This window comes from Phyllostomus discolor, chromosome 12 (assembly GCF_004126475.2).
Source record: "Phyllostomus discolor isolate MPI-MPIP mPhyDis1 chromosome 12, mPhyDis1.pri.v3, whole genome shotgun sequence".
Taxonomy (NCBI): domain Eukaryota; kingdom Metazoa; phylum Chordata; class Mammalia; order Chiroptera; family Phyllostomidae; genus Phyllostomus; species Phyllostomus discolor.
This window is the reverse complement of record NC_040914.2, coordinates 60,065,224-60,087,158: the sequence shown is the minus strand read 5'-3', so window position 1 is coordinate 60,087,158 and position 21,935 is coordinate 60,065,224. Positions and strand designations below refer to the sequence as shown.

Sequence of the window (21,935 nt, the reverse complement as noted above, 5' to 3'; positions counted from 1 at the left end):
GGCCTAAGCAGCAGAACTAGGATCAGGCTCCTCAAGCATTCCACTCTCCAGGGGTTCCCCATTAAAGCCCTAGGACCTGAACGCTTCTAGGAATGCAAAATCGCCCCTTCTCCCCCGTGACTTCTGTGCTCTTCGGTCGGTAGAGAAAAGAGACCAGACACAGGAAAAAATGCGGTTTATGTGCATAACTTGGTAGTGGAAAGGGGTAGCAGGGTCTTCTCTCAGCCTCCGCCAGGGGGCGCTAGGAGGCAGAGAAGGGCGTGAGGCTGCAGGCCAGCCCTCAGCCAGGCCGGCTTTGGACTGGAGAGGGGTCAGGGGGCGGAGTCAGCCCCCGGGCCCAGCGAGGAGGCCCGGCTCTCAGGAGTGCTGTAAATGGTTAAAGCTCCAGGCAGGCTGAGAGCTGGGCCTCCCAAAGCTGCTTGGACGTCCAGCAGGAGTGGGGCCCCAAGGGTCGAGGCCTTCCCTAGGAGGAGTGGAGTTGTGCTCAGCGGGGAGAAACAGCCCACTTTCTTCAGGGAAAAAGAGCCCACCCTCCTTGCCTTCTAACCAGCTAGGATGGAACATCCATTCTCAACCTTCCCACTCTGACCCAGTTGTGAAGGGCAGGGTGGCTTCAGCAGCTCATTGCAGGGCAGCCTGAATTCAAGGGATGTCCCCCAACACACAAGCTGCCCAGGCCCCCTAATCCGGGTCGCTCTGGCCAAACAGGGCCTTCCCCCAGGTCCTGAGTCACTGTGACCTGACCATTTACCTGGGCCTGGAGAATTTAACCCCTTGACTGCCAGCTCAGTGTCACTCTTCTGTGGAACCAAGGGCTGCATCTGCATGGGAGAACCCCATGGAGAAGCTGGGGAAGGGAGCTGCTGGGGCTTTGGCTGAAAGAGAACAACCATGGACCAAAGGGCTTGTCCCAGCACCCCCTAACCCCCTGCCCTCCCCACTCCCATTTTACCAGGGACAGCTCCATGTCCAAGTCCATCAGGGTCCATTCCTGCCCTTGGAGGCTGGGGCCCAGCACCTGGAGGAACTCCGGGTCAATGGTGCCTTTCCCAGGCTGCACAGACAGCCGGACCCCATCAAGCCCCATGCCCTGCAGAAGGTTTACTCACATCCAGGGGTCCTGCAGGCTCCACACTTTCAGGTGGGGCCCGAAGTAGCATCGGAGGCTGGAGACTCTCTGGGCACTGCCCCTCCTTCTCTGGGCCCAGAGGCCCCCTGTGCACAAAGGGCTGCTGTTGGCCTGCAGCAACTCTCCCCGCCCCAGTCAGGTTCCCAAGGAGCCCGGATGCATCAGGACCCGAATGAATCTGACAATATCTAGAAAATGCTAGGAGAGGATCCCCCCCACCTCCCAACACACACACACACACACACACACACACAGGGGCTAATGAGAGTGCCTCTGCCGCCTGCCTCTGGCCTGAGGTTGGAGTTGTAGAGCTGGGCCCCCTCCCTCTGCAGTTGTCCATGCCAGTGGCTCTTAAACTGTTGTGTAGTTTACAATCTTTACAACCACCCCACTGGACTTGTTTAAAATGCAGATTTCTGAGCCTGGCCACAGAGACGTTTCCACTCTCCGGGGCCTCTGATGCTGGCCCTCCTTAGAGCAACTCTGAGAAATCAGGTCATATCATAGTACCCAACATCCCCCTCCCCACCAAGGGGCAGGCAAGTTTTGGGGCCTAGTTGGTGCTGGTCTAACTGCCAAAGTGGATCACAGTCAAGAATGGGCTCTCTGCTCACCTGTTGGGTACCTCCCTGGGACCCCTTGGTTCAGGCTGTTGGGCATTCCTGGGCCCCTCGGGGCTGAAGCTCCCTTTCCCTTCCAGGATGGCCTGCACCACAGCCACAGGCAGCAGTGGGGGGGCTGTCACGCAGAAGTCACACTCGTTTGGGGCCAGGGCCAGCCTGGCCTGGCCTTCCCCCCCGGGGCTGGCCGGCTCTTCCTTGAGCAATGCCAGGCCCTTCTCCCTGTGCCAGAGAAAAGCTTCAACCAGACCCCGACACTGACCTGTCCCGTACCCCCACAGCCCTCTGGGACGCCAGGCTCTCCCCGACAGACTCCCCAGAGGACAGCGCCTGCCTGCCCCTCTTACCTCCTGTCACCAGTGCAGGGAGAAAGCCTGGGCCCTTCAGGGGACGGCGAGTCTTCTGGGATGTCAGAGATGATGGGGCCCCTGGCCCTGTGAGGACTGCTGACGCCCAAGGTGGTCTCTGGGAGGGGCTAGAAATAGAAGATTAGGCCCAACCCTTCACCTCAGCTGCAGAGTGAGCCAGAACCCAACCAGTGCCCACATGGACCAAGTCTAGGGGGGAAGTTTTGTAGCCCATGTGGGGCAGCATGGTCTGATGTGTGTGGGGGGAGTGGGGGGAAAGGCTGCCTTCCATCTCCTCTTAAAAAATATTACTTATTTTTAGAGAGAGGGAAAAGGAGGGATAAAGAGAGAAACATCAATGTGTGGTTGCCTCTCACACGCCCCCCCCCCCCCCCCAGGGACCCTGCCCACAACCCAGGCATGTGCCCTGACTGGGAATCAAACCAGTGACCCTTTGATTCACAGGCCAGTGCTCAACCACTAAGCCACACCAGCCAGGGCCCATCTCCTCTTTTTTTTGGGGGGGGGGGGGGCAGGAATGGGGAAAAGAAATAGGCTTTCCATAAGCCCAGCCGTGCCCTAGGGAAGGGAGGAGAAGCAAAACTTACCGACTGGATAAAGTAGGGGTCCTGCAAGAGGGCGCCAGAGAGGGGGCAGGCACCCAGTGTGGCCGGGGATGGGCAGGAGCGCCCCTCGTCCAGCATCAGGGACCTGTGCAGAGGGGCGGGGCCACAGACGCGGGCCAGGCAAACTCATCTCCTGTGGCCCTCAGGCTGCACCACCTCCCTCCCAGGCCCCAGCCGCGGAGTCAGCAGAGCTGAGGCCTGTTGCCGGGGCATCAGTCACATGTTGAAGGCAGAAAGGGCTCCCCCCGGAGATGGGGGCCCTTTGTGGGTGGAGAGGAGGGCGAGGGAGCATGGCTTGAGCCCCAGGCCCTCTGATGTTGGGATGCTTTGGGGTGAGGGGGGAGAGGCTGCTGGGGTAGGAATTTGGGGATAAGGCCCTGGAACTGAGGGACTGAAGAGTGGAGATTTTGGTGGTGAAGTTGGGGGAAGAGAGGGAAAGTCAAGGGGGCTTCTGGGGAGATAGCCATGGGGCTGATGAGGATCCCTGATGAATGGGTGCCTGTACCAGGCCTCAGGTAGGGATGATGCTGGGTGGGGGAGGGGCAGGTGAGTGTCCTAGCTTTCTCACTCACAGCTTTCTCTTAGCTCCCGCACTGCTGGACCCAGTCTGATGCGGCCCAAAGAGACACTGGATCAGCTGAAGAGGAAGCGAAGGGTTAAGTCATCCGTTGGACCTTCCCCCATGCTTCCCAGGCAGTTCCAGATGGGCTAGAGGACTGGGCAGAGGGGGGTGTTCGGCAGTGGGAGAGGGAAGTGGCGTCGGGGAGAGGAACACCTTGCCAATGACGCGGTGCTGCTGTCCGTGGCTCTGCCGCAGCGTCACCACCTCTCTCCACAGGATCTCATTTTGCCTGCGGGAAGGTGTGGGAGGGTGCTGAGGCATCTGCGAGTTGCCCAGTCGCCACTCTCCACTGAATGGCAGACCCCAACCTGCGACCACCCGGATGATCATCCATCCACAAAGCCCCACGCCCTGGCGCGTTTTGTCTGGACCAGGGCGCCAAGGCACGAGAGAGGAAGGAGCTGACCAGAACCACAGTGTCCTCTCGTCCCTTCTCTACCCTCCTCCGCCTCCCCGCCCCGCCCTCGCCACTCCCGCACTGCCTGAGCTCGCGCAGCCGCTCCTCCGTGCTCTCCTGCGCTCCCCGCAAAGCCTGCACCTCGCCCAGAAGCCGGCCCAGGTCCTCCGGGCGCCAGCGGCCATCGTCGCAGCGCAGCGCAGGCACCTGCCGTGGGAGGCACCGTCTGGTCTGAGTCACATAAAACATGGTCAGCCGTCCCCAAACCCGCACCTGAGTTTGCTGGTTCCTGCAATCCGCCCCACCTTGCGCCGCACGCGCTCCAGTAGTTGCTCGCGGCCACGCAAGAAGCTCGGGTGCTGGAACTCGACGTGGTCACGCTCGGGCCTGAGTAAGCCGCCCTGTTCGATGCTCACCACCTTCCGAAAACCATCTAGGGAGTGGGGCGTGGAGCCGTGAATCGCCCCATCCCCAAGCACCAAGTCACCCACCTCCCGCCTTAGGGACTCACACATATTGAGTTGCCGAACAAAGCTCGCCATGTTGCTGTGCTTGAAGTATTGGGGCAGCACTTCCTTGGCGAAGCGGCTCTGGTCACTTACGAGGAAACTGGTCCCGCTCTGCCGAGAACACAGCCCTCCCACCCACCGTGCGGGCGGAGACCGGACGACACCGTCAGCCCACGGCCTGGTCCGTGCTCTGGCACGCACACTCACACGCCCAGTCACTCCAGGGACCCAGCCTGTCGCTCACGGGGACATGGGAGGAGGCCAGGCTAGAAGCAATTCTGAGGTCTAGCCCTGGGGGATCGCAATGAATCCCTCCTCCAGCCCGACCCGGACTCCCTCTCTGTCCTCAGAAAAGAGATGCAAAGGCCAGGCCTGGAGCCTGGGACAGGCTCCAGACCCGTGATGTGACCCGGAGCTAGGACCAGACCCAGCCCTTCTTTTCTGGCCTCTGTTTTCTGAACGGCCTGATGGGGTGGCGTGGGAACTACATCACCACAAAACATCCTTCCGGCTCTAGTTCTCCAGAAGGCTCCTGCTCTTCCCTTGGCCCCAACGAAGTCGCCTCATCTCCATTGCGCACACCCCCTCCAAAATGAACCACCCCGGGCCTCTGAACTGAGGGACCCACGGCCCGTCCCAGGCGGGGGTTGGGCGGAAGTGGGTGTTCAGTGACGTGGAGGGATGCTGGGTACCACTGGGGAAGTCGAGGGGCCCCAGCCCTCACCGGGCTCCAGCGGATCAGGTGGTCGGTGCTCGGGTCGCCCACCAGCGCCCATAGCTTGCCGAGGAAGGCAGGCACGGGGCTGGGGCCCGGCTCTGCGGGCAGTGTGGCTGGCGCTTCCTGCATAGTGCAGTCTCGGAGGCTGACCGCTTGGCCCGGGCCGCGGGGGGCTTGTCAAAGCCACAGAAAGCGCTGTGTTTGCCGCCCGCCTCACCCTACTCCGCCTCTCTGCACTGGGTCAGGTGGGGGCCATGTGCAAACCCGCGGGGCGGGGCGGGGCTCAGGCCGCGCCACAGCTGCAGCAAACAGAAAGGGCAGGCTTGGATAGGACATGTGTACAGGGGTGCGGGGTAGAGGGATACCACAGTTCGAGTTTCACCCTTCTCAGGCTCGCTGTTTCTCCCATTGTTCTTTGGGAGAAATAGCCTGTGCGCAGCCTGGGGTGGGCTGGGAAAATCCTAGGAGGCTATGGCCACGGACACAATGAAGCTTGGGCCAAAACGGCCAGAGAGGAGCGGTGGAGGGAGGGAGGAGGAGAAGCGCACACGCTCCCACCGAACCCTGGGGCGTGGTCATTCCCAGGACCTGGAGTGCCCCGCCCCTGGCTCCCGCAGCTGCATCAGCGCAAGGGACTTTGCGGTCTGGATCTCTCCCACTCCTGTCTGGATGGCTCTTCCGGACTTCTAGGATCCCTGCCACCCCCCTTCAGAGCCGACCTGGTCTTTCACTGGACGCTGAGATACTGCAGGATTTATTTTACACTCACCCCTGGCCTGCGCCCGTGCCCTCTTCTCCCACCCCAGGCCGGGGCCTCGGGAGCTAGCACAGCATTCACAGAGGAGGGAGTTTGGAGGAGGGTATCAAGAGACATCCGGAGTCTGCAGAAGTTGAGAGCATCAAGTGGACTCAGGGCAATGCCCCCCACCCTCTCGCTATCCCCAAGAGGCACAAGAAGCCACAGAGTCCTGAAGGACCAGGTTAGCAGTTGGGGCACGCTGGGCCAAACGCACGTAGCATCTCAGAGGCCACACACCTGCTGAGGGCAGGCAGGGGCGGGAGAGGGCTTGCCCCTTCACTCCACAAGCGTGGGCCTCCAGGGATGTGGCTCCCGCTTTAGCTTGAGCGTGTAGCTGCGCAGGCGCGGGCAGTGCGCACGGAAGGCGTGCAAGACGGAGGGTCGCACCACGCAGAAGCAGTGCACTTCCCGAAGGCCAGAGCAGCGGGCCGCGAGCAACTCCAGAGCAGCGTCTAGCTCCGCAGAGGCGGCGGCGCGCACCTCGAGCACACACAAGGTTGCCGCGTAGTGTAGCGCTGCAAAGCGCACGGGACCTACGGTGTCTCCAGAGAGGCAGAGAGACAGCGCAGCCACTGGCATTGCAGGCTGCAAGACACGAGTCACGCTCTCATCAGAGAGTGCTGGCTCTAATTCCACTTCCACAATCAGTCCAGGGTGGCGGTGGCGCAACGAGGCCCATGCTTCGTTGGGCAGAGGCGGGGCGCGTGCGTCCTCTGGGCAGGCGCACCGCAAAGCCAGGAGCTCCAAAGGTGCACGGTGTGGTGCCGCCAGTACATCGAGGGCGGGGTGTGACAGGCTGGCTAGGTGCAGGCCGAGGGTGCACAGGCGCGGGCAGGCCTCCAGTAGCTCGAGCACGGAGCCCGGCCCCACGCTGCCCACCAGAGTACTGTTGTTCAGGAAAAGGCTGCGGAGCTCGGGGCAGCCGCGTGCCACCTGCAGCACCAGTGCATCGTCAAGAGTGAAGGGCAAGCGCCGCAGGTCAAGATGACGCAGCGCTGGAGCGGCCCGGCAGATGGCGTGCACAGCGTCCAGGACATCTCGCCCTGCATCGAAGAGTGGCTTCTCTCCGCGGCACTCCAAATGCAGGCCTCGAAGCCCCGGAGTACGGCCCGCCAGTGCGGTCAGCAGCTGCGTGGCCAGCCGGCGGCTCCGCTCCCTCGACGGCTCAAATTCCAGCCACAGGTTGTGAACGTAGTCCAGGCAAGAGGACAGATACGGTGGCAGCATGCCTTCTCCCTCACAGTCGCAACTTGGGGTCAGAGAGGTGGAGAAAAGGCATCGGCTGTGTCCTCTTTAGCAGAAGAGAAGCCTCTACCCATCCCTCAGCCGGGTTTCCAGCAGCCACCCCCACTTTCTGCTCCCTACCCACACACCTCCCAGTTCCAACCACATCTGGTAACCCCAAGCTAGCCTCTAAGCTAGTGGGAACTCCCACCCTATCCCTTTAGAGGACTTCAGGTGTGCCTGCTGCAAGTTGAAACCCTGGCAAGGAGGGACCAGGATTTTAGGAGCTGGGCTTTCTCAGAGGTCTCTTAGGAAACGGGCATGGCCAGGTTAACATTCTGCCTTTGCCACTCCCTAGCCGAGTGATTTGAAGAGTGATGAACTCTCTCTGCCTCAATTTCCTATCTGTGCAGTGGAGACAGTAATACTGCCTATTAATATATGCAAGGCACTTAGAACAATGGTTGGTACATACATAGTAGGCAGTCAAAAATGTTAGTAATGATTATGATTTTCAATGGGGAGACTCACTTGAATCTCCCCAACCTCCGACTCCACTGGAAGGCAGCAGGAGGAAGAAGAGGAGGAAGGGGCTTACCTGACGATTGTGTCATGCCACACAGCACTGCAGGTGGCAGCAGCAGCCCAGGCTCTGCATACCCTGGCAGCAGCAGCACGGTCCCTCAGGGGCAGGTGGCGGAAGATGAGTGCCAGCACCTCCTCCGGCAGTTGCTCTCCAGGATGAGCCATTGGCTGGCATGGGGTGGGGGCTCCACTGTTACCAGAAGCTCTGGCTTGGAGAGAAAGGGACATCCCTGGGTTCAGGAAGGCCAGAGTGTTTAGGGGAACACCAGAGCCTATGTATGGAAATGCCTGTGGCCCAGGAGCTGCTACATAATTTATGGGGCCCAGTGAAAAATGAAAACGCTGAACCCTTTGTTCAAAACATTGTTAGGAATTTCAAGTCAGTGGCAGCAGAGCATTTAACCAAGTTATTAAACCAAGCGTGGGACCCTGTGCTACTACACAGGTCTGAGATCCATGAAGTTGGCCCTGGGTGCCGCAGCGATTTCTGATTCTGCTTTACAGTCTGTTATCATTTGTTGCATAAAAATCACCATTTTATGCAGCATTAGAAGGAACGCAATCACGACCTATGCCAGAAGTTGGTAAAGCCCAATACTCTGATTTTGGGCAGCACTATCGGCTTTTTCCCCTAGTTACTAAGGTCTTTCCTAGGGAAGTCGGAGCACAGCTGGCTGCACAGGCCCTGACTCCAACGACCAGGTCCTCCCTTCCAGCTCAGAGAGCTGGCCTCACTTCCCCTTGCCTCCGTTCGGTGTACACACACTCAGAGACACACAGATTAGTCTTCCAGGGGTAACTGAACTGCTTCCCTCCCTGCGTCCACCCTGAGTCCTAGGGAAGGATGGGCCCCAGCCCCCGCTGGAAGGCCACTGAAGTGAGGGCTTCTCAGACTGCAAGAACCCTTAGAATCACTCGGACACTTATCCCCAGTACAGAACCCGCGGCCCCACCTACTAAATCAAGCTCTGAGGAAAGAGAAGGGCCCCAGGAATACGAATTTCAGCAAGCGCCGGTCGACTCCACAGGCCCCAAGTTGAGAAACTCGACTAGCCCGGCCTGTCACTGGAGTGACAATAGGGTTAATAAGGCTGGAGCATTAGAACAGACTTCTCATTGGCAGGGACCATAAGCCAATCAGGAAGCGGGGGAGCGGGTGGGGCACCGCTGAATCCTTCTGAGAGCCGAGGTTCCTTCCTTTCCTCCACCTCTCGAGGGAAGACGCCCTGAGTACTTCCAATGAAACACCGGTGCGAGAAAAGCTTGAGGTTCTGAGGCCCGAGAGTCTCTGGGTTCAAGTTCCGATCTTGACCCCTGCTACCCGGGCTCCCATTGGCTGGTTTAGAGTCAGCCGGGATTCCGCAGATCCCCGCCGGAGAGCGGACTTTCCTCTGCAGGCTTTGTTGGAAAGTGTACGTCCTCTTTTAAGTTGCCAATTTTACTTTAAAGTGTTTGAGGGGTTTCGTACACGTTTCACACCACTTGCTGGTTTTCTATTTTCCCACATTTTTCCAGGCTGACTTTAACTGTCGGATGTGTATCCTGGAAGATCCTGTACCCTCTGGGTCAGGGTTGAACCTGGGACCCACCCTCACTGCGTCCCGAGTGTCAGGGAGTAGCAGAGATTAGACGTCATTGAGCTCAATCCCCCCGAAGACACCGGAAAATTCTGGTCCCCAGGAAACGTCTCCATGTTGATCCGTCCGTTTCCCGCTGGAGAAAGCGGGGCAGCTCTCACCCGAAGTCCTGAGGCCTTATGAGCGCAAGTCCCCGCAGCCCCTTGCCGCGGGCAGTTTTCCCTGTCGTCTAACCTCAGTGTCTTACCTGCTCAGCGGACCAGGTGGGCTTTGCCCAGAGGCTGAGGGCTCGCCGTGGAGGACAGTGGTCTGGATGGAGCCGCGGGAAGCCCCGGGGGCGGGACGCCGGGCGGACGGGGCGGCGCGGGCTGGGGAGCCGCCCCGGGGCTCCGCGCACACCCGGAAGCGGCGCGAATCCAGCGGAGCCGGGCGGGCTCGGGAATCCGGGCCGGGCCGAGGCGGCCAGGTTAGTGCAGAGGGTGGGTGGGCGTCCCGGCACTGGCAGGAACAGAGGCGGACGCTGGTTCAGGAGCGTGGGCGCGGCGCCGTTGTCATCTGCGGCTGCCCAGGCCAAGTGGTAGCCGCGGCCTAAGGGGCTGTTTCCGTGCGAGGCGGGAAAGAGGGTGTGGACCTTGGTCCCCGCAGGTATATTGCCCCAGCTAGGGACTTTGGAGAGGCCGCAGGTGAGAGGGCGAGGCTGGTAAGCAGAGACCTCTTGCCGGCCTTTGGCAGTGGCGCGAGCGAAATCCCTGCGTGGGGGTGGGCCTGCCAGAGGCTTGGGAGCTCCCCTCCAGAGCTCTGAAGCGGCGCAGCTGAGTACCCGGCGCCCTTGCCTGGGCTCTGGGAGTCCCAGGATTTCAGTCCTCAAGGGGGCGCGTCCGCGGGCCGCCGCCGCCCACCCTGCAGGAGGTGGGGCTGCCTCGGGACTGTTAGGGTGTGTTAACGGGGCTCTGGCCCCTGGTGGCAGGGGCGTATTTTCTTGAGTTGGTACCCACGTGTCCTCAGTCTTAGCCCAGCTAAACGTTTCCAGGACCCAGCCTGGCCTGGCCCAAAGAGAGGCGGACTCCAAGAGGGTGAGGCGCGGGGCTTCCCGAGGAGGGGCTTCTGTGCGGGGAGCGTAGGAAGGAGTTCCCAAGCGAACATGGCAGCCAAGGGCCCTGGCAGGCCTGTTTGACTTCCCCCATTTGTCCAGTCCTAGTTACTGTTATGGAACGCCCCCCGCCCCCCCCCCCCCAGGTTTCCAGTGCCCTCCTGGAAGGCCTGCTGGGCAGACTGTGGCTCTGTCCTGCCCCACCACCCGCATCCACTCTTTGGGGCAGAACCACATCCATCCATCGGGTCAGCACCCCCAAGTCAGGGGACTAAGAATACATGAAACAACGTGTGTTTCCAGGGCAGGGTTTTACACTCTCCTATCCGCCCCCCCGCCCCCCGACCGCTCCCCAGGGCTCCCCACTTGTCTTCCTACCTGGCCTCCTTTGTCGTCTACAGGGTCTCACCCCGTTTTTGTTTCTTTATTTCAATTTTTTGCTTTCTAAAAAAAGATTTCGCCTTTTTAACACAAAGGAAATGTATCTATTTTACATGAAGTAGAATATTGCTAAATACAATGAAAATTAAAATCCTCTAAATCTCCCACCCCCACAGACCATTGTTTTGGGTAAATACACAAGTATTAATATGTTTTCTACCAACAGGATATCGGTGCAGGGGAGGGAGGCTCAAAGGGCTTGTCCCCTGTCCTCAGACCCAGGGTAGGACCATCACCCAGCATTTTTTTCTTGCCAGGTCTGGGCGACGCTGCATGGCCCCTGCCCAGTTACTGTCCCTGCCTTGACTCTTTGGTTAAGGTCTGGGGCAGATCTGAAACGCAGCCTCCCCAACAGTGTCCATCGCTGTGGTCCTGGCTCGTCCTGGCTCCTCCCAGCATCCATCTTCTGAGGTTCCTTGTCCTTCATGTAAATAAATGGATGCCAACTGGGGGCCACCCCATCTGTCTGCCCTGAGCAATGAGTCTATCCAGGGTGCTCACCACTGGGGCTCAGCACTGCTCCTAGCCCACCATATATAAATGCCAGAGAAGAGAGAATAAAGAAGTATGGCTGATGGGGTGGCAGGCGGGGTCTTGAAACCATTTTTCTAGGCTAAGTGTGGGATGTTGCCTGAGGTGAGGTGGGGAGACAGAGGCAGGCCTCCTGGAGCAGTAACTGGTAGGCCACTGAACTGAAGATCAGCACAGGGGCTCCCTGGCTGGGAATTCCCCCCCCTCCCCCCGGGTCTAGAGCTAGGATTTTCTTAGTGGATGGAGGAGATACTAGAACCAAGGGGCCCTGGTTCTCTCTGAACTGGGAAGGAATCCGTACTAGAACAATTTGAGTTACAGAAGACAAGAGCCCAGCTCCAAGTATTTATACTTTAGAAATACATCAAAAAGGAATTTAAATTTAGAACTGAATCAAAAGGGCATGATTTAGCTCACATAACTGAAAAGTCCAGTGGGCAGCTAGAGCAAGGGACATAGCTGGTTAGGAGTGAGCCTCCCTGTGTCTGGGCTGTTTCCTTCTGTGTCCGTTTCCGTCTCAGTCAGGCTCTCTTCCCAAGCTGTGGCAAAGGAAGGAGACCTCCCCTTCCTTCCAGCTCCGCCCCAAGGGAAGGGAAACCAGTGCCTCTTCCCTGCTGGTTCAGCCAAAGTTGTAGGTTGCTTGTTCCAACTTGAATCTCCCCAACTCTGAACTAATCATTTTAGAAAGGTGAATGGAATATGCAGATTGGCCAGACCTGTTTCACATGCCCACACCTGGAGCTAGGGAGTGGGGCTAACCCTCCCAACAGGCACATGGACTGAGAAGAGGGAAGAGAGAAGAAGGCCTCCCAGATCAGTCAAGATCAGGGAAAAGAATCTGGGCAGGCACCAACTCCAGGTATCCTTTGAAGTGAAGTCAGAATGTCTAGTAGGAATGCAAATGAGAAAACTGTTGGGGTGGGACAGGGGAACTGTGGTCCTAAGGGATCCTGAGGGTTCAAGTGTAAGCTAAGGGCATACCAGGATGTGGGTATGTGGCAGGTGTGTTCGTTTGGCTGTGGGGTATGTGCATCGTCCAGGAAGACGATGTCTTCTGTCTGCTTTGGTAAGACAGACGACTTGGCCTGAGGAGGGGGACATGACTTCTCTGCCTTCACCACAGGACAGTGCCTCTCCTCTCTTGCCACTGTGACCCTGGGCTCTTTCTCTGAGATGACAGTGGAGGGAGAGCCCTCACTGTAAGTTTGGGCTGAGCTGGGCTGAGCTGGGCTGCGCTGTGCAGAGCCAGACACACATGGGGCTGCCTGTGGGATGATGAACTTCCCCTCACAAGTGTGCCAACTGGGTGAGGACAGCTGGGCCACGTGACACTGGACAGTTGTCTCCAGGGCTGGGTTGGGGTTGATCTGGATGTCTGTCTGCACTTCCAGGACACAAGATGGCAGCTGGGACAAATGGGCTCCAGGAGTGGGTGGGCAGCGCATACCTGTTTGTGGAGTCCTCGCTGGACAAGGTGGTCCTATCAGATGTCTACAGTCACCCCCAGCAGAAGGTGGCAGTGTACAGGGCTCTGCGGACTGTATTGGCAGGTATGTGGTTGGGTCACTTGGAGAGAAAGGGGTGGCCTGGGCCTTTTGTGGGTGGGACCAAGGGCTGAGACCACCCCCTCTTCAGCTCTGTGGACATGTGCTTAACCACTGTGTTACCGAAAGGATTTGATGGGAAGGAAAGGAGGTGGACGGGTTGCTTAGGCTGTCTTCTTTATTACTCATGTGCCCTCCTGCCTGTGTACGATCTACCTATGTGTGCACTAATATCCCCCTGCTTGATGGCCCCTACTCCCCAGTCCAGCCAGCTCACTGCTTTCTTCTACTAATCACACATCTCTCTTCTCTTTTCCTCTCTCACTGCAGCATTCTTTGTCCAAGACCCCCTCCCAGAAACTACCTCCCAGGTGCCCCTTTCCCATGTCAGGGCAAAGGTGACAGGGGATTGAAGCCATTTGGGGGATCCCACTCTGGCCCCGGACCAGTGAGCCCCTCTGCTTCAGGGGCAGCGGGAGCCCCACTTGGTGGAGGCTGAAGATCTGAGACCTCCTGACCCTTTCTTGCCCGGCTGGCCGCCTACCCAAATAGCTTGGCTGCCCAGGGTATTCGCTGCAAATCCTCTTTCCATGTCCCTTTTGCCTACCTTAATTTGGGGCTCCAAGGATGGGGCTGGGATGTCACCCCCTCCCCGTGATAAGTCCTGGTCTTCATTCTGGTATCCCAGTTTCGTTTTCCGGTTGGGAGCTCTGGGGTTACCACGCGCGCCCCTAGGTCTGGGAGTAGGGAGGGAGACTGACCGCAGGCTTCACCCCTCCTCTAACGGCTTGGAGGACGGCCTGGCATGGCGACCGCCAGGCGCCTGACTGCCTGCCCCCGCAGAGAGCGGGAGCCCAGAGGTGTTGCAGATGCTCAAGATCCACCGCAGCGACCAGCAGCTGATTGTGCAGCTGCGATTCTGCGGACGCCAGCCCTGCGCCCGCTTCCTCCAAGCCTACCGCGAGGGGGCGCTGCGCACCACGCTGGAGGGCTGCTTGGCTGGGGCGCTGACTCTGCGCTCCTTGCCTTTGCAACTGGAGCTACGCGCCGGCGGAGAGCTGCTGGACGCCTTGATGACAGATGAGGAGCGTTGTTTGAGTTGCATCTTTGCCCAGAAGGTGCGGTAGGGCTGGGGCCAGTGACGGGTAGGGCAGGGTTTTGAGGCTAAGCCCCCCACTGACACTGTACTCTCCTCCCTAGCCTGACAGGCTCCGGGATGAGGAACTTGCTGAGTTGGAGGATGCGCTCCAGAATCTGACGTGCGGCTCTGGAGGCCAAGGTGGCAACGTGGAGGTAGCTCCAGTCTCTTTGCAGTCCCTGGCTTCCTCTCCATCGGTGGATAAGCCGCCACCACCGCCATCTAGCCAGACTTTTCTGTTCCAGGGTCAGCCCATAGGTGAGGCGTGCTTGGAGATGCAAAGGCAGTGTTCCGGGAAATTGGCGGGAATGGAAGGGTACTGGTCTGCTCCTCCCCCCCAGCTCACTCTGCTTCCCACTCCATTGCAGTGAACCGACCATTAAGCCTGCAGGACCAACAGACTTTTGCACGTTCAGTGGGCCTCAAATGGCGCAAGGTTGGACGCTCCCTGCAGCGAAGCTGTCGTGCACTACGGGACCCTGTCCTGGACTCCCTGGCCTATGAATATGAGCGCGAGGGGCTGTATGAGCAGGCCTTCCAGCTGCTCCGACGTTTCATTCAGGCTGAGGGCCGCCGAGCCACACTGCAGCGCCTGGTGGAGGCGCTGGAGGAGAACGAGCTCACCAGCCTGGCAGAGGACTTGCTTGGCCTGACCAATCCAGATGGCAGCCTGGCCTAGGCTGGGTACCAGACAAAAGGGTAGTCAGCCAGTTGCCCAGCCAGAGTTTGGAGCACCTGGATGACCCTAAGATCCCTTCTGCTGCTATTGCTGACCTGTCCACCCACAGGACTTACAACCCTACTTAGTCGAGCTGCTGGGCAGAGTTGACTGTTTTCTCAAGGAGTCAGACAAGCACCCACCATGCCTGCTGAAGTGTCACTGGGGATCCTGCCCCAGAAACTACCATAGAGACAGAACATGGGGGTGACCTGCAGAGGTCGGCCTCACCTCACCCACCCCGGAAGAGGGGCTTCCAGCCAGCCCTTACCTCTTCTCTCATGGAACACTCAGCAGGCACCTCCTGTATTTTAGGTTTCATCCTGGGACTGCAAATACTGTGATGAGCAAGATAAACAAATCCTGCCTGCTCCCAGTTCACACTCAATGTGGGACTCCGAATATTAAGCAACAGCAATAAAACATTACCTCTTTCTTTATTTTTATTTATTGATTTTAGAGAGGGGGGAGGAAGAAAGAGAAACATCAATTTGTTGTTCCATTTATTGATGCATTGATTGATTCTTGCATGTACCCTGCCTAGGGTTTGAATCTGCAACTTTGTTGTATGGGGATGATGCTCTAATAACTGAACTACCTGCCAGAGCATGTTACCTGTTTCTTGATGTGAAAAATACAAGGAATTATGGGAGCACTAAGGAGGGACCTAGCCCACGTTAGGGGTTAGGCTTCTAGGGAGAGATATGAGTGTGAACAAGGGAGGATGGTGGTGGTGGGGCTGAGAAAAGAGCAGTGTCCTGGGCATAGCCAGTCTCAGGTGAAGTCTTGAGGGAGGTGAGGGGAAGGGATATTAGAAGAATAGAAAGTTTGAGTGGCTGGGTGTGGGGGTGGGTGGATTTGCAGAGACCAGTTGGTGAGTAGGGGAGGAAGACAGCATGGGGTCTGGTAAGCCACTTTACAGAATTTGAATTTTATCCTGAGACCAGTGAGAAGCCTTTAAAGGGTTTCAGGAATGGAGGCTGGGGTGGGGGGCTGGTGAGGATGCAAAGGGGGAGAGAGAGAGAGGACTGAGGCCCAGGCTTGGGCAGGTGCCGAAGAGATGAAGGAAAGGGCTGAACACCAAGGGCTCTTTCAGACCAAGGATAACAGGCCTGGTGACACTGGATAAGGAGTTAGGTGAGAGAGAGCCCCAGAGTTTCTGCCTTTTGCCAGTTGGATGAAAGGCGAGACTTCCTGCTGAGATGCTGGCCTGGAGGAGGTCAAGCGCTCCCTCTGTCCGGAACGAGTTGGGCATGATGTTCCCGTAGAGCATCCAGGGAGAGTCTGAAGACAGCTGGGTCTATAGTTTTGAGTTCAGCAGAGGGTCAAAGCTAAAGATTCACAAGTGGGCAGGTGGAGTGGGTCGGGTGGCCCAGGGTGAAGTCCTGAAGGACACTAATTGGAAAAGGAGCAGACCAAAGAGGAAGGAGGACCACCAGATTTGGAAGCCCGGGGAATGCCCACCTGCAGTGACAGAGACTGCAGATTGGTCAAGGCCGAGGAGTATTTGCTGGACTCAGGTAGAAGGCTACTAGGTGGAGGGTATTTCTGGGACATAGCGGGTACAGCCGGAAGCCAGACCAAAGGAGGAGTGGGAGGTAAGGCAGTACAGAAAACCAGAATAGCAGACTCCGGAGGGGTCTGTGAACAGGAGAGTGAGGCTCAGGAGGCAGGAGGGCTAACATTGGTGGGAAGTTGTCAGGAGGCGCAGGCATAGCCATTGGAAAGAAGATGGCATTGGGTAGCAGTGCCAGTTCCCACAGCCTGTCCTCAAACTCTGGGGCAGGATGGGTGGGGGTGGTGTCTACTCCAGGCTCCACCGCATGGGCTGAAACCAGGAGGCTCTGGGTTCCAGGAAGAGGGAGTTGGCAGCAGAGCGAGGCAAAGACTGGCCCTCGGTCTCCACAGTTCCTCTCTGCCCACCTGGGTCCCGGAACAAACCCTTTGCTCACTGGTCTACTTCAGGAGTTCCCCAGTCTGGCCCGTAGTCACCCAGGCTTGGTTATTTCTACCTGCAGGAGGCTATGCTGGCCTGGGGCGCTGGGGACCAGGGGACTCAGAACTGCCTCTGGAGAGACAGACTGAAGTGCTCACCTATGAAATTAGCAGGTGAGAAAACACAGGGCTGGCCCCATCCTGTGTTCCAGTGGATGGATGGGGAGAGCAGCAAGAGACAACAGAGGAAAGAATCCCGGATTGAATTCCAAAAGATCTGGGGCAGTGCTCTCAGCTTGTGCTTGTATGATCCTGGGCAAGTCACTTAGCTCCCTGAGGGGCAGTGGCCCCATCTGGGCATGAACAATAAGAACTGCTGTTAGGGTTGTCACGGGAATAAAATGAGCTGCTTGTTGGCACGTGTGTGTCTGCTAGGGGTCGTGGCAGAACTAGGAGTACGGATGCTGCCATGTGTCCCAGGGGCAGTACATGGGCCCTGACTAGTGGACCCAGGGTTCCTCCTGAGCTAATGAAAGACACTTCCAAAAATGCACTAGGATAATGGCCAGGTTGATGACTAGGAACTGGGCCCAGTGATTTGGGACCAGACTGCCCTCCGCCCCCATCCATCTCCTGCCAGCTCAGGCCCTGCCCCATTCCAGAGAATGCGGTAGGAGTTGGGGTGGGAGGAGGGGGTGTTGGTGCAATTAACAGAGGCTACTTTTTCCGGCTCCTAGAAAAGGGGATTTGGAGAGTTTGAGACCAGAACCCACCTCTCCAGGTATTCCTAGAAAGAGTTGCCCGTTAGGATCCCTCTCAGAGATTAGTTCCCATTCGGAGACAGCACACGGCGCAGGGGTGGAGCTGAGCTCCAGCTGTCCGGGCGCGCACAGCTGGAGGGTCACGTGGCAGCGGCCCCAGTCCCCCTTCCTGCCAACGCTGCATTTGGCCCAGGCCGGTCCATGGCCGCCCTTGGGACCCTGCGCTAAGCCCCGGAGGTCCTGGCGTCCGGGGCCGCGCCGCTCCCAAGGGCTAATCGTGTGAGTGTTGGGAACCCTAGGATCGAGGTGGTGGGTAGAGAGGAGTAGAAGGTTTTCGGCCCGGATCAGCGCTGGGAAGGCGGGCGGGGAGTGGGGTTGAGGCTTGGCATCTCCCTGCCGCAGCCTTGGAACACAGTCCTGGGCCAAAGCTGAGGGGGTGGGCGTTGGCAACTTAGAAGACTTCTTGCCCTTTCATCGTACTCATCCCGATGGGGGGAGGGGTGACAGAGACCCCTGAGTAGGACACCGGAGGGGAAAGAACCACCGATAGTTGGAGACCCCCAGCGGGTGGTCTCCTGCCCCCTACCTTCATGGAGGGCGGAGCCCAGAGGCCTGACAGAGTCTCTCCGCAGGGGGCGCAGGCGCCGGACACGCAAACATGAGGCGGAGATTGCGCCTACGAGGGGACGCGTGGATCACGCTGCTCCTGGGCGCCGCCCTCGGCCTCTTGCTCTATGCACAGCGTGATAGCACAGCCCCTACAACTAGTGCACCACGAGCTCAAGGCCGGGCAGCGCCGGGGCCCAGCCCCCGGCTCCGTGTATTCCAGGGACCTGATGCGGGCCCAGCCCTGCAGGCCTATGAAGAGGATACACCGGAGCCGCCCAAGCCCACGCCCCCGGGACCCTTTGACTTTGGTCGATACCTACGTGCTAAGGATCAGCGACACTTCCCCCTGCTCATTAACCAGCCACACAAGTGCCGACGCGATGGCGTATTTGGCTCGGGACCCGACCTGCTCATTGCAGTCAAATCAGTGGCGGCGGACTTTGAGCGACGCCAAGCTGTGCGCCAGACATGGGGAGCTGAAGGGCGCGTGCAGGGGGCGCTCGTACGCCGTGTGTTCTTGCTGGGCTTGCCCAGGGGCACAGGCTCAGACCAAGCAGAAGCGGAGGGGGCAGGCACGCAAACTCACTGGCACACTCTACTGCGTGCTGAGAGTCGCGCCTACGCGGACATTCTGCTCTGGGCCTTCGAAGACACTTTCTTCAACCTAACGCTCAAGGAGATCCACTTTCTGGCCTGGGCCTCAGCCTACTGCCCAGACGCGCGCTTCGTTTTTAAGGGTGACGCCGATGTGTTCGTGCACGTGGAAAACCTGCTGGACTTTTTGGCAGCGCGAGATCCGGCACAGGACCTGCTTGCGGGTGACGTGATTGTACAGGCTCGGCCCATCCGGTTACGAGCCAGCAAGTACTACATTCCTGAAGCTGTGTATGGCCTGCCCGCCTACCCAGCCTACGCCGGTGGCGGCGGCTTCGTGTTTTCTGGGGCCACACTGCGCCGCTTGGCTGGCGCCTGCGCACAGGTTGAGCTCTTCCCCATAGACGACGTCTTTCTGGGCATGTGTCTGCAGCGCCTGCGGCTCACGCCTGAGCCTCACCCTGCTTTCCGCACCTTTGGCATACCCCAGCCTTCCGCAGCGCCACACCTGCGCACCTTCGATCCCTGCTTTTACCGTGAGCTGGTTGTAGTGCACGGACTATCGGCCACTGACATCTGGTTAATGTGGCACTTGTTGCACAGCCCACGTGGGCCAGCCTGTGCGCATCCATGGCCTGCTGCCGCTAGCTCCTTCCAGTGGAGTCGCTAGTAACCTGTCAATGCCCCAAGCTCCCTTCATTCAGTTCCAAGGTGTAGTGTGAGTTTGAGAGGGTTCCCCAGGTGGATTATTGCGTTGTTTGTGGCTCTTCCCCCAAAAGGGGCAGAAGAATTCAGGAACCAGCCTTGAGTGTCAGGTATGTGCTTCCTCAGGGTCCCAGGGAATGAAGAATGAGCTTGGCTACTGTCTCCCTACTGGGAGCTGATCTAATGATAACCCTCTGAAATAGCCAGGGCTGAGGTGAACACCCAGCTCTTTGTCACACAGGGGGACAAGTCCAGTCCTCTTAGTACCAAGTAGATGGGGGGAAGGATTGGCAGGGGCTCATGGAATCTGACTGCATTCCTAGGTTTGCTGTCCCATGGTTGATGCAGGCATGGAGGTCTTTCTCATGGCTAGACCCCACGGGGAGAGACCTTCAGTGTTCATGGGACTAGCAGACATGCTGTTAAAACTCAGTCTGAAAGTAGGCATTTTGCTTCCCACCTATCCCTCCAAATTGGATTTTCAGCCTTGTCAAGATCTTCAGATCTCCTTTTGAGGGGCCACCCCTTCTTGGGCCCTGGTTTGGCTGCAACACCAGGGACCCAGGCATACAGGGATGACCAAGTGCATGGTCCTACCTAACGTCTTTCTCCACTTCCAGCTACCCTGGGCACAAGGATGTATGCCCACACAACTATGACAATCTCCTACTGGAGGCTCTATTGCCCCTTCAGAGGAGCCAAGGAACCTCTTCTCCTGAGACGACTCCACTATACATTTTCCTGTATTTTTTAAAACAATCAATGTCCATACGCTTATTTTAGTACAAACGTCCCAGCAACAGCACATGGTGAGCTGCTGCTGAGGGCATAGGTCTTTATTGGAGGAGAGGTGTGGGCAGGACATGAGGAAGATTCCCCCGTTTCAGGAGGATGAGATCAGTCCTGGCTGCCCCAATAGTGGGATATGCGGGGGTAGGGTTGGGGGTGTCTCTGGCCAGGCCACAGTCCAAATGGGAAGACACCAGTCAGTCACAAATCAATGAAAGCGCCACACAAGCCTGGCTGTAGGCCCAGGAATCACATAGGAGCCTGGGGCAGGTCCCCTGCACATTCATCGTTAAACTATACAGGATGAGGCTGTACATGAGTTAATTACAAAAGAGTCATATTTACAAAAGTCTGTACACACATTTGAAAAACTCACAAAATTGTCATCTATGTATCACAAGTTGCTAGACCAAAATATTAAAAATGGGATAAAATTATACATTTCTTTTCTCAATTCTTTTCAAAAGGTTAATATTTTTTAAAGCACATATGCTACTTTCCTTAGCAAGACCCATGAAGAGACTGAGTAGCCCAGCCCTCCTTGAGTCCCCAGAGGCATTGAGCCATGAACGGGCCCAGCCAAGGGACACTGCCCATGGTTGGGACAGGGGAGCCAGCCCACAGTGCAGAACAGAATGCTGAAACACAACAAAAAGAAGATGTCTTTGGCTAAAACTTTGGCATTAAATAAAAGAGGCAAATAGGATGGAAACATGCAGCCCTGCCAGCCAGACTGGGGCAGAGCAGGGCACAGGCAACCTTGAAAACTGGCTTCAAGAAGGGTGGGAACCAGGCCTGGGCATGTACCTGGATGGTAGAAAGCTATGTTTCAACCAGCTGGGTGTGCCTGCTGGGCCTGGCAGGGAGCGCGTGCAAGAAAGGAACGAGGAAGGGCAGGTGGGCCACCTTGGCCACAGCCAGCTCATCAAGTAACTAAAGTGGATGTAGTGCAAAAGTCGCAACCAAGTACTATGAACATGCTACCTGCTTGCCTTAAGGATCATGTGGCAATGTTGGGCCAAAGGCAGGACCTTGTCCTCATCCTGGGTGCCTGTGTCAACCACAGAGAGTCCCAAGTTTTCCAACGTGTATGGGACAGGAGAGACAGATCCCTGCCTCCTTACGTGTTACTCGAAAGCTCCTGGCTCCAGGTATCAAGGCTCAGAGTTTGTGCTTCTCTTTGCAGTCTGTGTCCCCTGTTGGCACCAGCAGGCTGAGGACGGACAGAAGAATACCTGGGTCTCTCACCCCATGGCAGAGCACCCAGCCTGAGCCCCATCTCAGAACATCACAACAGCCCTTCAACACTGGCAAGGTGTCCAAGAAAACCCACAGGTGGTACATGAAGGCCCGCTGAGGAGGATGCGATGCACAGTTCCACAGGGGAGAGGGGCATGGGTGGTGATGTCCCTAGGGGAGCTCTGCTGTTTTCAGATGGGCACCAGGCCTGGGGGGGCCATACAGGGTCACCGAGGCAATGTGGTTATTCTGCATAACCTGGTGTGAGAAGAGGACAGCAGGTCAAAGGGGCAGAGCAGAGCAAGCAACCAGACCCACAAAAACCACCAGTGGGATCAGCACTGGGGCTGTGACTGCAGAGAAGGACCCAAAGAAGATCCTGAACACGGGCACGTAGGTTGCGTGTACAACACAACTGCACACAGGACTAGGCCAGCCGCTCAACATCCCTTATCTCACTCGAGGGGTCACCTCTGCCCCAGTGTCTGCCTGTGCCTCATGGGATACATACACTTCACCACACCCATTTGTCCAGTTCTTCTGGAACTCTTTAGGGGCCTGATGAAGGTTATGGCATCCAGAAGGGAAAACAGGGGCGGCCCATTTTTCCCCCACGCCAACAGAGCCTCTACAGCAACTCACCCAGAGCACATTCATTTACATGGCATTCCAAGGTCGCCCAACCCCC

The 21,935-nt window shown here is 57.8% G+C and overlaps 5 protein-coding genes across 11 annotated transcripts in view; 2 read left to right on the top strand and 3 right to left on the bottom strand.

Moving 5' to 3' along the window:
- Window positions 1-158: 158 nt before the first annotated feature.
- HSF4 (heat shock transcription factor 4) lies at window positions 159-5,824 on the bottom strand. Its single transcript, XM_028501971.2, has 14 exons — window positions 5,738-5,824; window positions 4,975-5,429; window positions 4,253-4,361; window positions 4,047-4,174; window positions 3,824-3,948; window positions 3,498-3,573; window positions 3,295-3,359; window positions 2,705-2,807; window positions 2,097-2,224; window positions 1,744-1,971; window positions 1,110-1,215; window positions 953-1,018; window positions 752-821; window positions 159-463 (listed from the first exon to the last, which is right to left on the bottom strand). Exons 2-14 carry the CDS (start codon window positions 5,095-5,097, stop codon window positions 312-314), a joined length of 1,479 nt encoding a protein of 492 aa, XP_028357772.1. The 5' UTR covers window positions 5,098-5,429; window positions 5,738-5,824; the 3' UTR covers window positions 159-311.
- Window positions 5,707-9,492, bottom strand: FBXL8 (F-box and leucine rich repeat protein 8). 2 transcript variants are annotated; one of them, XM_028501994.2, is made up of 4 exons: window positions 9,401-9,492; window positions 7,590-7,785; window positions 6,005-7,016; window positions 5,707-5,849 (listed from the first exon to the last, which is right to left on the bottom strand). In XM_028501994.2, the coding sequence occupies exons 2-3, from the start codon at window positions 7,739-7,741 to the stop codon at window positions 6,044-6,046; spliced, it is 1,125 nt and encodes a 374-aa protein (XP_028357795.1). In that variant the 5' UTR covers window positions 7,742-7,785; window positions 9,401-9,492; the 3' UTR covers window positions 5,707-5,849; window positions 6,005-6,043. The 2 variants fall into 2 exon arrangements, with proteins under 2 accessions (XP_028357795.1, XP_035867875.1); XM_036011982.1 differs by having other exon boundaries at window positions 5,707-7,016.
- Window positions 8,781-15,055, top strand: TRADD (TNFRSF1A associated via death domain). Of its 4 annotated transcripts, XM_036011985.1 has the most exons (6): window positions 8,781-8,988; window positions 9,092-9,416; window positions 12,607-12,765; window positions 13,603-13,877; window positions 13,960-14,155; window positions 14,266-15,055. In XM_036011985.1, exons 3-6 carry the CDS (start codon window positions 12,615-12,617, stop codon window positions 14,574-14,576), a joined length of 933 nt encoding a protein of 310 aa, XP_035867878.1. In that variant the 5' UTR covers window positions 8,781-8,988; window positions 9,092-9,416; window positions 12,607-12,614; the 3' UTR covers window positions 14,577-15,055. The 4 variants fall into 4 exon arrangements, with proteins under 4 accessions (XP_035867878.1, XP_035867877.1, XP_035867879.1 ...); XM_036011984.1 differs by lacking the exons at window positions 8,781-8,988; window positions 9,092-9,416 and adding an exon at window positions 9,490-9,619 and having other exon boundaries at window positions 14,266-15,051; XM_036011986.1 differs by lacking the exons at window positions 8,781-8,988; window positions 9,092-9,416 and adding an exon at window positions 9,556-9,619 and having other exon boundaries at window positions 13,090-13,877; window positions 14,266-15,051.
- Window positions 15,056-15,648: 593 nt separating this feature from the next.
- On the top strand, window positions 15,649-20,447 carry B3GNT9 (UDP-GlcNAc:betaGal beta-1,3-N-acetylglucosaminyltransferase 9). Of its 2 annotated transcripts, none has more exons than XM_036011981.1 (2): window positions 15,649-17,620; window positions 17,944-20,447. In XM_036011981.1, exon 2 carries the CDS (start codon window positions 17,970-17,972, stop codon window positions 19,182-19,184), a length of 1,215 nt encoding a protein of 404 aa, XP_035867874.1. In that variant the 5' UTR covers window positions 15,649-17,620; window positions 17,944-17,969; the 3' UTR covers window positions 19,185-20,447. The 2 variants fall into 2 exon arrangements, with proteins under 2 accessions (XP_035867874.1, XP_035867873.1); XM_036011980.1 differs by having other exon boundaries at window positions 15,650-17,588.
- Window positions 19,997-21,935, bottom strand: part of C12H16orf70 (chromosome 12 C16orf70 homolog) — a 25,056-nt gene continuing 23,117 nt past the window's right edge. Inside the window, exon 17 of one of the 2 annotated variants that reach the window (XM_028501720.2) lies at window positions 19,997-21,221. In XM_028501720.2, coding sequence (XP_028357521.1) covers window positions 21,129-21,221 — 93 coding nt within the window. In that variant the 3' untranslated portion in view covers window positions 19,997-21,128. Of the gene's footprint in view, window positions 21,506-21,935 lie in introns of both variants that reach the window. The other variant, XM_028501721.2, reaches the window with a different exon arrangement.